General features: G+C 44.9%; 1 protein-coding gene across 7 annotated transcripts in view; it reads left to right on the top strand.

The window, feature by feature from the left end:
- The window catches only part of IKBKB (inhibitor of nuclear factor kappa B kinase subunit beta), a 78,215-nt gene that overhangs the window by 50,152 nt on the left and 12,792 nt on the right, over positions 1 to 15,271 (top strand). For 5 of the 7 annotated variants that reach the window (XM_064272779.1, XM_023551073.2, XM_023551071.2 and 2 more), the window contains 12 exons: positions 674 to 781; positions 2,012 to 2,141; positions 2,921 to 3,115; positions 3,989 to 4,103; positions 5,208 to 5,331; positions 6,116 to 6,267; positions 6,441 to 6,502; positions 7,744 to 7,880; positions 9,099 to 9,148; positions 9,257 to 9,356; positions 9,797 to 9,944; positions 12,464 to 12,591. In XM_064272779.1, the coding sequence (XP_064128849.1) occupies positions 674 to 781; positions 2,012 to 2,141; positions 2,921 to 3,115; positions 3,989 to 4,103; positions 5,208 to 5,331; positions 6,116 to 6,267; positions 6,441 to 6,502; positions 7,744 to 7,880; positions 9,099 to 9,148; positions 9,257 to 9,356; positions 9,797 to 9,944; positions 12,464 to 12,591 (1,449 nt within the window). The remainder of the gene's footprint in view (positions 1 to 673; positions 782 to 2,011; positions 2,142 to 2,920; positions 3,116 to 3,988; positions 4,104 to 5,207; positions 5,332 to 6,115; positions 6,268 to 6,440; positions 6,503 to 7,743; positions 7,881 to 9,098; positions 9,149 to 9,256; positions 9,357 to 9,796; positions 9,945 to 12,463; positions 12,592 to 15,271) is intronic. The other 2 variants (XM_010592427.3, XM_003412506.4) reach the window with 2 other exon arrangements.

Raw genomic sequence — 15,271 nt, 5'->3', positions numbered from 1 at the left:
AAAGAAAATACAAAGAAACAAACAAAAAAGTTCACCAAATGGAAAACGTAAAATTTCTTCTATCCTTATAGTATTTGTTGTTGTATATCGTTTAGTTGATTTTGATTCATAGTGATCCCATGTGACAGCAGAACTGCCCCATAGGGTTTTCTAGGCTGTAATCTCTATGGCAGCAGATCACCAGATCTTTTTCCCACATCCTTAGAGGAAAGTACAAATGTACATGCATATGTTTGCATATTTAATGTAAATGTATCAGTAATTTTGCTTTGGAAACCCTCATTTTAGCCTCTATCAAAACATGGGTGTTCTGTATTAGATCAGATAGCAGGTAGGAAGGATGATAAGGCAAAACCAAGGATGAGATAAGGAGTCACCAGTACAGCCCGCAGAACTCTGGGTATAAGGTGATTAATGATGCTACCAAAGACTGTTCTTCAGACTCTTCATTCAGGCAGTATTGACCTTCTTCAGCTCTCAAAGAAACAGTCCAACCAGTATGCAAATGAAGGGATTAATCCAAAAGGTAAATATTCATCTGGGATATAGTCTCCTGTACAGGTGTAAAGTGGTGTGTTGCAAATGTAAAATGATTTTCCACCACTAAGTGATTTAAAGGTTACAGTTAAGATTCCTCAACACAGGACGTAGTCATCCTGATTCCTGTCTGCAGGCATTCAAAAGTCCGGCAGAAGAGTGAGATGGACATCGTTGTGAGTGAAGACTTGAGTGGAACAGTGAGGTTTTCAAGCTCTTTACCCTACCCCAATAATCTTAACAGGTAAGGCACAGTAACATCACTTGGCTACATGTTTTTCTTCCTCTTTTAGAGATAGAAGGCTGGGGTGACTTCAATCCCTTTTTAAACAGGTGATGGGGATCTCATCTGTGACTAAGAACTTGATGTAATTCACTTCAGTCTTAAGTGTAGAATGGATTCCTATTCATCATACCCATTTAGAAATCACCTCTTTTCTAGCTCATGTAACAATTTATCTGTACCTCTTATTATCCTTAGTAGCTTCTACCTTGTATTACATTCAGTTTTGCATAGGGTTTATCCCTTCTTTTTGAGGGTAAGAAATTATACCTTATTTCTCTTTGTACTCCTGATGTGGCCCAATGCTTTGTCATAGTCAACAAATACATGTTTGTAGTTTGATTGAACAGCGTTACAGTCTAGTCTTAGGGCCAGAATACAAGCAGTTAAATAATAATACCAGAATGGGATAATAGTACAAAAGAAAGCTACAAGGTAATTGCCCACAATTGAGTAACTACCGGGAGTACTTAGAGGACGAGGAGACAGTTATTGTGGACTAGAGCTCTGTGGAATGACTATTTGGATGAGCTGAAACTTTCTGGAAGAGTCTGGAAAGATATATAGGACATGGATAGATGAAGAGGAAGGAGGAAGGAAGTTCAAGGGGGAAAGATCAGATTGAGCAGAGGCACATTTGAGGAGATAGTGAGTAGCTCTGTTGGCCTCAGTAAAGAGTTTGGGTGGAGGAGTGCCAAGGGATGCTTTTGGTATGTGTATTGGGGACACACTGTGCAAGGCCTTGAGGCTAGGGTAAGGGGTTATGAGGGGGCGGTTAATGATCAACCTGGCAGCTCAGGGTCTAGAGTGTTGTGGGGATCATGTGAGGTGGCGTGGGCCTATGAAGTGCACTTAAAAAGGTTAACGCTCATTGATCATTCTTACACAGCCAGTTGGAGGTCAGTCTGCTGACCCAGTGGTTGGGAAATCCCTGACTTGGGGAGCTATTTTTCGCAGATCAAGAGTGAGGCAATAAGCACCTAAATGATTACATTTTTTGAAAGTACTTAAACATTTTTTTCTTTCCGATTGACCCGTCTGTTTTTTCAATAATCATTTATTGGCCGCCATCTTGTATCTAATGGTGAACCACATGGGAGGTTCTCACTTTTAAACTCCCACATAATGGCAGCTTGAGATTGGTGTTGGAGGTGTCTCCCCTACTCTGCTTCTCTGCTTTTACTGGCACAGTGTGCTGGCACAGCGCCTGGAGAAGTGGCTGCAGCTGATGTTAATGTGGCACCCCCGGCAGAGGGGCACAGATCCGCTGTACGGGCCCAACGGCTGTTTCAAGGCCCTGGACGACATCTTAAACTTGAAGGTGAGTGTGGGGCCAAGTTAGCCCTGAGGCAACAAGGTCAGGTCTCAGGTGGGACATGATAAATGCATGAGAAAGAAATTCATGGGAAAAAGCAGGTCATAGACCAGCTGACCTAACGGGAAAGCGTAGGCTCCTGTGAGAATGTCTTTGTGCGTAAGTGAGAGGACAGCACAGTAGGGCTGATTGACGTTGGTCTCTAGGGCTGTACTGTGGACAAACAGGAATACTGAAGAGCAGAATACGTGAACCATGGCACCCAACTCCCTTCCTCAAGCTAGGTGCTTGCTTCGTGTGGGCTAGGGAAATTTTGGAAGTAGCAGAGGATCTAGGCATATAAAGGGGCATATCTGTTGTTGTTCCCAGAGCCCTGGTAGTGCAGTGGTTAAGTTCTCAGCTGTTAACCAAAAGGTTGGCAGTTCAAATCCACGAGCTGTTCCTTGGAGACCCTATGGGGCAGTTCTGCTCTCTCCTGTAGGGTCGCTATGAGTCAGAAATGACCAGATGGAAATAACAACAGAAAAACCTGTTGCCGTTGAGTTGATTGTGACTCATAGTGACCCTATAGGACAGAGTAGAACTGCCCTATAGGGCTTCCAAGGCTGTCATCTTTATGGGAGCAGATCACCGAGTCTTTTCTCCTGAGAAGCAGCTGGTGGGTTTAAACTGCCAACCTTTTGGTTAGCAGCCGAGTGCTTGACTGTTATGCCACAAGGGCTACTGATAAAGGGACATCTCTGTAAAGATGGATTTTTTCAAGTCACATTTGGATTGCGTTGCAGCTGGTTCATATCTTGAACATGGTCACAGGCACCATTCATACCTATCCAGTGACACAGGATGAAAGTCTGCAGAGCTTAAAGGCCAGAATCCAGGCAGACACGGGAATCCCAGAGGAGGACCAGGAGCTGCTGCAAGAAGCGGGTCTGGCGTTGATCCCCGACAGGCCTGCCACGCAGTGTATTTCAGATGGCAAGGTGAGCCCCTGGCTTCTTGCAAACTACCCAAAGTCTTTTTCCTGGCTTTGCCTCCAAGGAGACTAATCATGCTTTCAGATTTTAACTCTATTTTGTCAAGCAGTCGGTTAATCACAATGTGCCTGATAAGATACACTAATCACTTCACGTTTGACTTGCTAACTTCCAGACCACTTACGGTGGCTTTCCTTTGCCTTTGTTGCCAAAACTATGCTTTATCCTTATGAATCAATCAAAATGATTTATGTACAGAACTGTTAGGCACCTCATTGGCAACCAAAGCAATACAAGACACGGTCCCTGCCCAAAGACAGCTTAGAAATTAATTGTGGATATAATGTTAGTGTATAAGAAACAATCGTTGGATAAGGACATATACAGTGAACTTCCGAATTAAACAGTAAAGACAATCAGAGAATAAAAAGGAATATAAAACAGTTGTAAATAAGGTATGTGTTCAGATAATAAAGAAGCTCTCACGGCCAGTGGTTATGTTTTTGGCTGTGAACCAAAAGGTTGGTGGTTCAAACCCACCAGCTCCTTCATGGGAGAAGGATGTGGCACTCTGCTTCTCCTAAAGATCACAGCCTTGGAAACTATAAGGCAGTTCTGTTCTGTCCTCAATGGTTGCTGTGAGCTGGAATTGACTCAATGGCAGTGGGATTTTGTTCAGATAATAAATGTAAAAGGAGCGAGAAGTATGAGTGTAGGCTGGAGCCATGAAGAAAGACTTCATGGATGCTTAGCATTTGTTGGCCCTAAGACTATGCTATTGGTGAAGAGAGGGAAATGCCCTGACATCTCTTCATTATTAGATGGAAAGGGGAAGAGGTGGGTCAAATGAGATATCATTTTGTTCTTGTCTCTTTGCAGCTAAATGAGGGCCGCTCGTTGGACATGGATCTTGTTTTTCTCTTTGACAACAGTAAAGTCACCTACGAGACACAGATCTCCCCTCGGCCTCAACCTGAAAATGTCAGCTGTATCCGTAAGGACGTGGCTGTGTTTATAAAACATAATCAGTTATTATGCTTGGGGTGAGGCAGGCAGGAGACGTGCCCCAGGGAAGGGTCCACGTCAGGGAGATGAGTTTACCCTGCCCTCAGGGCTGCCTTCTCTTAGGATGGTCAAGAAGTAGCCGAGGCAAAAAACGGTGAAAGAAGCCTTTGGTTAATTTCAACCTCGTAGGTAGGACTTTAAACGGGACAGAGAGCACTGCCACTGAACTTGAATCAGATGACTGTTCTGTGTGTTTTTGAAGTTTTATTTGTATTTTAATAATTAATGCATATGATACCAAAAAGTACCAAAGAATATACATTGAAAAATGTCACCCTCTTTCACCAGTTCCCCAGGCAGTGAGTTCTCTTCCAGAGAAACGTCTGTTATCAAATTCTTGTGTATCCTTCCAGGAACGTTCTGTGCACTTATAAACATATATACGTAGTCTTTTTTCCCGTAAACAAATAAGACACAATACATACTGTTCTGTGCTACCCGTCTCGTTATACAATAGATTTTGGAGATTTCCTCTATTGGTACATATAGAGCTGCCTGATATATATATATATATATTTTTTTAACACTGATTAGTGTTGTATTTTATGAATGCCAGATTTCATCTTAATACATTGCCCACTCCCCTCTCCCTACTTCCCCCTCTCTCCTCCCCACACACCTTAGAATAAACAGATCGAGGCTCTGAAGTCTTAGAGATCTTCAGTTAATTGTTGAGGCTATATTTTTATAAAACTTCTCTTTGACTGCAAATTTTGGGAACGTAAGAGTCTGCATTAAAAATGTATGGGACTGTGTACCTAATGTATGTCTCCACGTAGTTCATAAAGTGTTTCTTCAAATCAAATCAACAGCTATTATTGACTGTGTGCTACATGCAGGTGCTATCGTGGGGTACCAGAAAATGTATGAGACAGTCTTTATGGGGTAGCCACGCATTAACACCTGAAAACTTACGAGAGTATGGTCATTATATAATTTTTGAAAATATAAAAGTACTAGCGATGTCGCAAGGCAGGACATGGTAACTGTAGGAGAGCTATTCTCTGAAAAGTGCTTATGTCTGTGTTTCCAGTTCAAGAGCCCAAGAGGAATCTCTCTTTCCCCCACCTGAGGAAGGTGTGGGGCCAGGTCTGGCACAGCATCCAAACCCTGAAGGAGGACTGTAACCGGCTGCAGCAGGGACAGCGAGCTGCCATGTACTGTGCCAAGCATTTTTTTTTAACTTAATTTATTTAAAATTGCTCAGTGGGTTTTGCCCCAGGAAGGTGGCTGAGCCAGGAGCTCAGAAACTGCTGTTAGGAGAGACAAGGGGGAGACACTGGTTTGGATGGGCTGGCTGGATTAAGGGAGGTCCTTGCAGAGCTGACAAGGCGAGTGCGGTTAGTGCAGGGAGGAGCAGCTCAGAACGTGGGGTTGGGCTGACTGAACCACGGGCAGAAATGGAATGTGGTGAAGCTCGTTGCAAGTTGGGTTAGCAAAACTTATCAAATTCTTGTGCCGGGGACTTACCGACTCTTTCCCCAGCTTATTGGCTAGTTTAGATTATTGGCTGTTTGTGTAGTTTCTTGTCTAATTCCAGTTTTGGTGTAGAACCTCACACATTGCTGTGGGGTAGGGATTGTCCATGTGGTTATAATTGGCTGCCATTATTATTATATTATTAGAGGAACCTGTAGTTGGCATTTGAGGGGGTTTTGTTGTTGTATGGGGCTTTGGTGGCACAGCGGTTAAGTGCTCAGCTGTGATCCAAAAGATCAGTGGTTCGAACCCACCAGCCGCTCCATAGAGAGAAAGATGTGGCAGTCTGTTTCTGTAAAGATTTCAGCCTTGGGAACACTATGGGGTGGTTCTCCTCTGTCCTGTAGGGTGCTATGAGTAGACAGCAATGGGTTTGGTTTGGTTTTAGTTTTGTTGTTGTGTAGGAAACAATATTTGGGTCTCAAAAATGCCCCAACCTTCTGTTTCTTGTGACCCCTTCAGGATGAATCTCCTCCGGAATAACAGCTGTCTTTCCAAGATGAAGAATTCCATGGCTTCCATGTCTCAGCAGCTCAAGGCCAAGTTAGATTTCTTTAAAACCAGCATCCAGATTGACCTGGAGAAGTATAGTGAGCAAACTGAGTTTGGAATCAGTGAGTGTCACTCTTTCCAGTGAGCTTGGAGAGGCCATTCCTTTCTCTCTCTCTCTCTTTTTTCCTCTTCCTGCATTTTGTTTTCTTATAATCTACTTTTGCCTGGTTTTGTTTTGATTTTGTGGTGTTCTTGTTTGGTTTTTCATTTTATTTTTCCAAATTTTTTTTTCCAGCTTCAGATAAATTGCTGCTGGCTTGGAGGGAAATGGAACAGGCGGTGGAGCTCTGCGGGCGGGTAGGAGACTGATTTTAGATTTACGTACTTCCCCAGGGGATGAGGCTTCTAACTACCATTTCCCACCTTCTCACCAATACCGGGTAGACCTTGTATGTCAAAACTCAAGTTTTCCTCACCATGCTGTTTGACCTCAACTAGGACTTGCTAGGAAGAGACAAGGAGAGTTGCCTCAGTAAAGGGGGCTCCATCATGGCCAGATTTAAGAGTTAAACAGGTGGACAGAGACGTTCTGGATTTACACAAGGAGCAAAATGTTAAGTGCCCCTGGGGGAGGCCTAGACCCCTTCTTTTTAGAAAGGGCTTTGGATGGATGGTCAACAGCCCATCTTGTCTAAGGTTTTTGCCTACTTTTTTTGGTGCTAAATCCATGGGGATGGGGGGGAAGTCTAGGCAGAAAGGGCAGGGTAAATTAAACGTCACTGAAAAATGTTAATTATGAAGGCAAGTAAAGTGTAACTTAGTAAACCTCACAGAAATTGAAGGCCCTGGGCTCTAGGTTTTTTTCCTAGATTCTTTTACTACGTTCCTTTGTGAACCTGGGCAAGTTTACGTCTGTGTCTTAATACCTATTTCTAGAAGTCAGTACCGATGAGTGTATGTGTGCTTAAAGGTGGTTGTTGTATAGATGATACCTTATTTAACCATAGAGAGGAGTGAGTGCTTTGCCTCCTCATAGCACTCAGATACATAGATGATGAAATAGAGAAGTGCAGGCCTCCACACATGGGATGGCTTTGGAATAGACACATTAAGAGGAGAGAAAGTAATGTGCATTGGGTATCTTCTATATGCCAGGTACTTTACGTACTGTATCTTAACCACTATGAAACCCCGTTAGAAAGGAGCCCTGGTGGTGTGGTGGTGTTAAGCATTTGGCTGCTAACTGAAAGGTCGGCAGCCGCTCTTCAGGAGAAAGATACGGAAGTCTGCTTCCATAAAGATTACAGCCTTGGAAACTTCGTGGGGCAGTTCTACTCTGTCCTACAGGGTTGCTATGAGTTGAAATTGACTCAGCAGCAATGGGCAGACCCTATTAAAAGCCTGTTTTATGGAAGAAGAATTTACAGCTCAAGGGCTAGGTAACTTGTCCAGGTGTCACATAGCTAGAAAGTGGCAGGTGCAGATTCAAACCCTGGTCATGTTGCTCGTAGTCAGGCAGCTAGAGAATCTTTATGTTTCAACGGGCTTGGAGGGTTTTCCCTGCAAATCTTGCATCTCAGAATGCTTTATTGTGTCAGTTGACATTAGCACAGCATTTTTATCAGGAAAATGAAGTGAAACATCTCGTGGAACGGATGATGGCACTGCAGACAGACATCGTGGACTTACAGAGGAGCCCGATGGGTCGGAAGCAGGGAGGGACGCTGGATGACCTGTGAGTACCTTCTAGGAGGGGAATCACAGTCTACCCCTTACTCCCATGCCCATCTGCCCACACACAGAGGACAACCCAGCTGGAGTTTCATATGTGTGTTAGGATTGTCTGGGCTTTCCAGCGTGGTTATTATGGAAGCTCAATAAGATCTGTCCCCTGTCCGGAACGCTTCTCTGGTTAATCGTCTCTGCATAGTCCAGAGATTGGCCAAGGCAAGCCTCCATCATTCCGAGCCTTCGTTTCCGTATCTGTGAAGTAGCAAGAAAAACTGTCTGACTTCACAGAGTCGTGAGGATCAATTCAGATACTGCATTTGAGAAGTAGTTTGTAAGTTATAAAGGCTGTAGAATGTAAGCAGCCACTACCGTTACATCTGGTGTCTCTGCTTATCCAGCCCACTCAACCAGTCCCAGCCCAAACGACAGGAAGGAGAACAGAGAAGGAAGAGCATGGCTGGCAAGTCTTAGGAGTTTGGATCTGGAGACTGTTCATTTGAGTCTTTGTCAGGCACTTGGCGTTGGCTGCAGAAGAGGATGAGGCACCCGGGCAGATCAGTCCCTGTGGGCAGGAGATAACATGAAGCCCCCAGTGTTGCCTAAGGAAGGAACCAGGCAAGCTGGGTTGGTCTCTCAAGGACTGTGTCATCGGGGCTCAGCAGTGTTCTCTGATGCGTTTATTAGGATTCTTACGACCAGACACCTGAACATCAAAAATTTGATTGTTTATATTCTACGCTTTCTAATTATTTAACGCTTTACTAGCCTCTAGCTTTCAAGTGAAAGTCCTCTTTTGAAATGTCAGCCAGTCTCACCCGTGTTAACGGGCAAAAGGGACATGTGTTTGTGTCCACTCTTTGGCTTGAGTTGTCAAGTAGGAGCAATCGTCTCCGAGCGCTTGGGTCCAGTGATGGTAGATGAGATCACTGTCATAGAAGCCATGCAGAAGGAGAATTCAGAGAGATAGCATGGAGACCCTCCTTTCCTTAAGATTCCCTGTGACTGAGCCTTGGAGATGTTTGGGTTTTGATAATGAGGGGGAATATTCCCTATGTTCACATGTAATATCGCCAGAAATAATAGCCTGTTCACATCAAGAAAGGCATATTGCAGTCTTGTCTCTAGAAATCACTCATTCTGCTGGCGGGAATTAACAAACTGATGCTTCCCATAACTTACTTGACATCAAATCTAGACAGAACTGTCCCCTTGTCTATTTCAGAGAAGAGCAAGCAAGGGAGCTTTACAGGAGACTAAGGGAAAAACCGAGAGGTAAGTGAGGTTTTATGCCTGCCTTGGGTTCCATATGATCTCATTTATGAGGCACTGGCTCTCTGCCAGCTGCTTTGAGGAACTGTGCAACTCTGCTCTTTTTTCCAGACCAACGGACTGATGGTGACAGTCAGGAAATGGTACGGCTGCTGCTCCAGGCAATCCAGGCCTTTGAGAAGAAAGTGCGAATGATTTATACTCAGCTCAGGTACAAGCCCCACTTTCCCGCTTGGGGGTGGAATGTGGAGAAGCAGTAAGGCTGCGTGTGAGACTGTTTTCCTCACTGTGCTCAGATTTGTCTAACTGCCTGAAGAAACTGGCTGACTGGAAATTTATTAATTGCTGGGGATTATGTTCTCCTGGAGTCCCTGGGTGGTGCAAAGAGTTAACGTGCTCAGCTGCTAACCAAAAGGTTGGCAGTTTGAGTTCATCCAGAGACACCTTAGAAGTAAGGCCTGGTGATCTACTTCTGAAAAGTTAGCCACTGAGAACCCTTTGGAGCATAGGTTTACTCGGACACACGTGAAGTCACCATGAGTCACAGTCAACTTGAAGGCATTTGGTTTGGTGTCTTTTGTTTTGTTTTTGGTATATCCTGCTTTCTCCAACTCAGATGCCATTGGAGTTTGTCATGTGTGTTCTTCACAGTAAAACTGTAGTTTGCAAGCAGAAGGCTCTGGAATTGTTGCCCAAGGTGGAAGAGGTAGTCAGTTTAATGAATGAGGATGAGAAGACTGTGGTTCGGCTTCAGGAGAAACGACAGAAGGAGCTCTGGAATCTCCTGAAGATCGCTTGTGTGAGTAGTCCCTTAGCCAGGCCCAAAGTCCTTGGCCTGCAGCCTCTGTGGGCCTTCCCACCTCTGCGCTGATGTCACCACCCTACAGGGCAGAACCCTGAAGCCAGTGGCAAACCACCCAGCTGCTGCTGCTGCTCATTTTTCACTTCTCTCCTCCTTGACTTAGGGTCATGGGCAGAGTTAGTCAGGGAGGTCAGAGGAAGACCCGCACCACTTATTTCTGTTTACGCATGTCAGTGTGACCTGGTTGATCCTCGTCTGTGTCTGTATTGCCCTAAGTATCGTAATCCATACTTTGCGTACACGCCATCTAAATACAGCTATGCGTCCATTGAAACTTGCTCAGGGAGAAAAGTAAAGCAAAAAGAAAGCCAAGGACAGAGAAAGAAGAGCCAGGTTAAAGGGGATGGGAGCCAGAGTTGATTGGGAGCGTGACCCCCATTGTCAGAACCGCAGAGAGGTTGAAGAGGATGAAAAGGGTGCAGTCTGGTCATTGAGAGCTCCTGAGAGCAGTTTTGATGCTGTGGTGGCAGTGGACGCCAGAATGCAAAGAGGTACAGATTGCAGGGAGTGGATGACTTTTCTGAGAATTTTGGACCCAGAGGGAAGGAGAATTGCTTAAGTTGGAAGGAGGATACAAGGATGACTTGAGCATATTTACAGGCCAGGCAAAAGCACACAGCCTACCAGGAGAGATTAATAACATCAACTTGGAAGGAGGCAATTGATGAGCATGGTCCCAGGAACAAAGGAGAAGTTAGGACCAGGAACATAACCAGAAGGAGTTATCCTGGGAAGGAGTGAGTGACATCTCTTCTTGTATGAAAGGAGGAAAAGGGAAAAAAGAGAGATGAAAAGTAGAGATTTTAGAAGAGAGGGAGATTGAGGTATTCAAAGTTGATGGCCTGATCTGCCATCTGCTTTCATTCAGCATTTGAGTGTGACTTAATGTGTCCAACCCTGTGACGAAGACTGGAGATAAAGTGGGGGCGAGGGGAGGCATGGCACCTGCCCCGGGGCGCTCTGACCTGGTGAGGGGCACAGATGAAGAAAGGAGCAATAATTTGGGGCAGGAAATGCTGTATTGAAAGCATGCGTTGTAGTCTGAGTGCAGAGGAGAAATGCCGGCTTCCCTATTAGAGGTGAGGGAGCAACTGGAAATATCCACAAGGGGGTGACATTTCCATGGAAGAGAGAGCCAGAGTCAGCTCCGTGGATACCTGGGAGTTGGGGACATTCCAGGACAAAGACATTGTTTTATCAAAGGTCTGGAGGCATCAAAGAGCATGGTGTGTTCTGTTGTGGCTCACAGGATGAAAGTAGAGAGGCAGACAAGGGTTAGCATATATAGGCTGTGCTTTATTTTGAAGGCTTGAGGAAACATGGTAGGATTTGTTTCTTCCTTTAATATTGAAGCAAGTTAAATAGGGGAATAAGATCACATTTGAGTTTTAGAGATTCAGTGTGATAGCAGCATGGAGACCAGATTTGAGACTTGGGCAGAGTCACCACTGAGGGTGAAGGACCACTCAGTGGGTAGCCCCTGTGGTGCACAGGACAGGTGAGGGGGGCTGGTGCTGGGGAGGGGGACTAAGCTGACTGTAAGAGGGCTAGACAGCACAGAATATGATCTTCTTCTGCCACAGCTGGGGGCCCAGGGCAGGAGGGACGAGGGGGATGACTGAGTCCACGGATGAGGATTGGCAGGGAAGGTGCAGCAGAAAGGGGAGGAACAGGGCAACAGTGGGTGCTTGATTGGCTGGTTGAAGCATGGGCCTTGATGTTCAGCTGGAGGAGGAGCCGGGAGGGGTTCCTCAGGCTGAGGGAACTGGAAGGGGTTGAAGAAGGGCAGTCTGCAGTGAGGCAGAGAGCAGGGCCAGTGAGAGAACACTCTGTGAGGGGACAGACAAGTGTGGCTGGAGAACTGGGGGTAGAGGTGGTTTTCAATGATGAGGCAGTTGGAGTACAGGCGTGTGTATGGGCTGCAGATGCGAAGCACAGATGAAGTGGCTGGAGAAGAAAGCAGGAGCTGTTGGTTTAAAATCCGGGCTTGGAGGGCAAATGCTGCAGCACCAGCCCAGAAGGCCAAACATCTGGGTTTTCTTCTCAGCTGTGCCGCAGATGGTGTGATTCACAGAAAGTCATTTATAACCTTTCTTGTGTGTCTCGCAGGCTTCCACTTGAACAAAAGTAAAAACACCTTCCTTTTCTTTCCTTGTAAGAGCATATTAAAGAACAAAACGAATGAAATAAAGCGTATGATATAAGTACGCTAATCTCCCTGTATTTAGAATTTGTCCTCAAAAAGTGTGCCTATAGCTAGAGAAACACTTTCTAAGCCAGCATGCACAATGTCAGCGGTTGTCACGGATAGAGATGTTGACCGATCTTTTCCAGAAGAATAGCTAGTGTCTTGCAGCCAAATGACTCATGAGACAATGTTATGGTACGAATGCAAAATTTGAATCATCTCTTTGCTCCAAAATTTTGATTACTTTCTTTTTGGCCTGGTCCTTCAGAGCAAGGTACGTGGTCCTGTCAGTGGAAGCCCAGATAGTGTGAATGCGTCTCGTCTTAGTCACCCTGCTCAGCTGATGTCTCAGTCTGCCACTGCCCCTGACAGCTTAGCTGAGTCAGTCAAGAAAAGGTAAGCAAGGTTAATAGTGCCAAATGCAGTACAGGCAGTCTTCAAGTTACGAATGTCCGACTTACGTGCAACCCGAGTTATGAACCAACCCCTGTAAAACCTATGATATTAAAAACTTGAGGTACGTACAATGGTTCATAAGAACAAACGGGTGCTTCTTTGTGACGTATATCAAAATATTATTATTACTGTCTTATGTTAAAGATGTTTTGGTGTATCTGAAAGTGGTTCTTTAGTATTTTTGGTGCATAGAAAGGTAAACTATATACTAAGACAAACCTTTGACTAACTGATGGTAGATACAAACCGTACCTAACTGTTCCAACTAACGGCCAAATTCGACTTGAAGACAGACTTAGGAGCGGAACTCGTTTGTAATCTGGAGCCTGTCTGTATTCATGGGCGTATCACGGAGTCATGGTTGTGGAAATGTGTGTATATCACTGAAAAACAGGCCATTTCAGCTGTTGAGTTAATTTGTGTGTACTTTCCTTTGTTATAATTTTTTTTTTATATATGCCGAGCACTGTGGGGACAAAAGTGAGAAATATATTTTGCTCACATAGTCCCTTATAACTTGCTAACTGAACAAGTTACTTGTTCAGCATTGCATTAAAAATTGCATTACTGACTGTTAAATGAGAAAATTGAAAGCGCTGGTCAGTCACACGCTATTATAGCCCATCCATCATTTTCTGTTCTTCACGAGTGGATTCCCTTCAAGGGCATCACCTCTAATCTGCCACCTCTTTAAGTTACCAAGTTACTGTTTTTTCACCCATTGCCTCCCGTTCATCCTGTCCTTCCCCTTCCTATTGCTCGGAGCACTGTGACAGACGTGAACAGAACAATGGAGTCCTTTCCTGACGAGGCTTTCTGCCTCCCTGCTTCCTGACTGTTACTGCCTCCAAGTTAATCTTCACAAAATACTGTTTTGATCAGATCAGCCCTTGGTAACTAATAATGTCTTTCTACTCCCTACAGAAACCCTGGTGGCATAGTGGTTAAGAGCTATGGCTGCTAACAAAAAGGTTGGCAGTTTGAATCCACCAGGCACTCCTTGGAAACTACGGGGCAGTTCTGTTCTGTCCTGTAGGGTCGCTATGAGTCAGAATCGACTTGACGGCAATGGGTTTGGTTTTTGGTTTACCCCCTATAGGATCAAGTCTAAACTTTTTCAGGCACTTGCAGCCTCTTCGGTGTGGCTCTCCAGGCTGAGCCCCCTCCCACCAGTCTCCTATAAACTTGTTCTAGCCCAATGGTTTTTTTATAATTTTATTTTGTTGTGGTTGAGAATATACCCAGCAAAACGTAGACCAGTTCAAGTTTCTACCTGTACCATTTAATGACAGTGAGTGTATTCTTTGAGTTGTGTAACCGTTGTCACCCTCCTTTTCTGAGTTGTTCCTCCCCCATTAACATAAATTCACCACCCCCTAAGTTTCTCATCTAACCTTTTGAGTTGCTGTTGTGAATCTGATCCCATATAGATAGTTCTTAAAAGAACATAATGCCCAAGGCAAACTTGTTTACTGGTTAAGCTAAACTGTTATTTGGTTTTAAGAAGACTTCAGGGGGTATTTTTTGTTTAAGGTTTAAAGATTATCTCAGGACAGTAGTTTCAGGGGCTCATCTAACGTTTATGGCTCCAGGAAGTTTGGAGTGCATGAGAATTTGAAATTCTGTTCTGCCTTTCCCCCGCTTTGATCAGGATTCTTATATGGAATCTTTGATCAAAATATTCATAATAAAAGCTGTGCACCATCCAATTCTTCTGGTCTTGCGGCAGAGGAGGCAGTTGTTCATGGAGGCATTTAACCACACGTTCCACCTCCTCCTCCTATTCCTGACTCTCCTTTCTCCTGTGTTGCTCCAGGCAAGTGGAGACCAATCGTTGTGCCTTGGATCGCCGCTTGCAAGCTTTTAAGGCCCCAGGCACTACACATCAAATGGAGATAGAACAGAAACACTAACCATGTTATTAGGCCAATTAATTGGGATGTCCCATGAAACCATGACCCTAAACCTCCAAACCAAGAAGTCAAATCCCATGAGGTTTTGGTTGTACGTAGCCCAGTCATCCTTAAAGTCTGATCCCAGGCCAGCAGCATGAGCATCATCTGGGTACTTCCTGGAAATGAAAATTCTCAGGCAAGGCCTACTGGATCAGAATCTTAGGGGTAGGTCCAGCAATCTGTGCTTTAACAGCCCCTCTGGTGATTCTCATGCACACTAAAGTTTGAGAACCACTGCTATAGCCAAACTCTGACTCCTCAGGTGTTCATTTCCAAAATGTAGTGGTCCATCCAAGAGCCCTGGTGGTACAGTGGTTAAGCACTTGGCTGCTAACCAAAAGGTTGGCAGCTCAAACCCACCCAGTGGCTCTATGGGAGAAAGACCTGGCAACCTGCTCCCATAAAAAAAATCCAGCGGGGCAGTTCTACTCTGTCACACGGGTTGCTAGACAGCATCTAACGACAACATCCCGTCTGCAGTGCATATCTGCTTCGCTTGCTTTCCACCTTCCTACTCGGACCTGGGTTATCAAACAGGCATTTATTCAGCACCTTCTATGTGCCAAGCTCCAGGCACTAGACATGGTTAAGTCTAGTTCCCATAGGTAAAGCCATAGGCAGAAAGTAGACCAATGATTGCCTAGGACAAGGGGGAGGGCGAATGG

This window comes from Loxodonta africana, chromosome 19, assembly GCF_030014295.1.
Source record: "Loxodonta africana isolate mLoxAfr1 chromosome 19, mLoxAfr1.hap2, whole genome shotgun sequence".
Lineage (NCBI taxonomy): Eukaryota > Metazoa > Chordata > Mammalia > Proboscidea > Elephantidae > Loxodonta > Loxodonta africana.
This window is presented reverse-complemented; position numbering and strand designations above follow the sequence as displayed.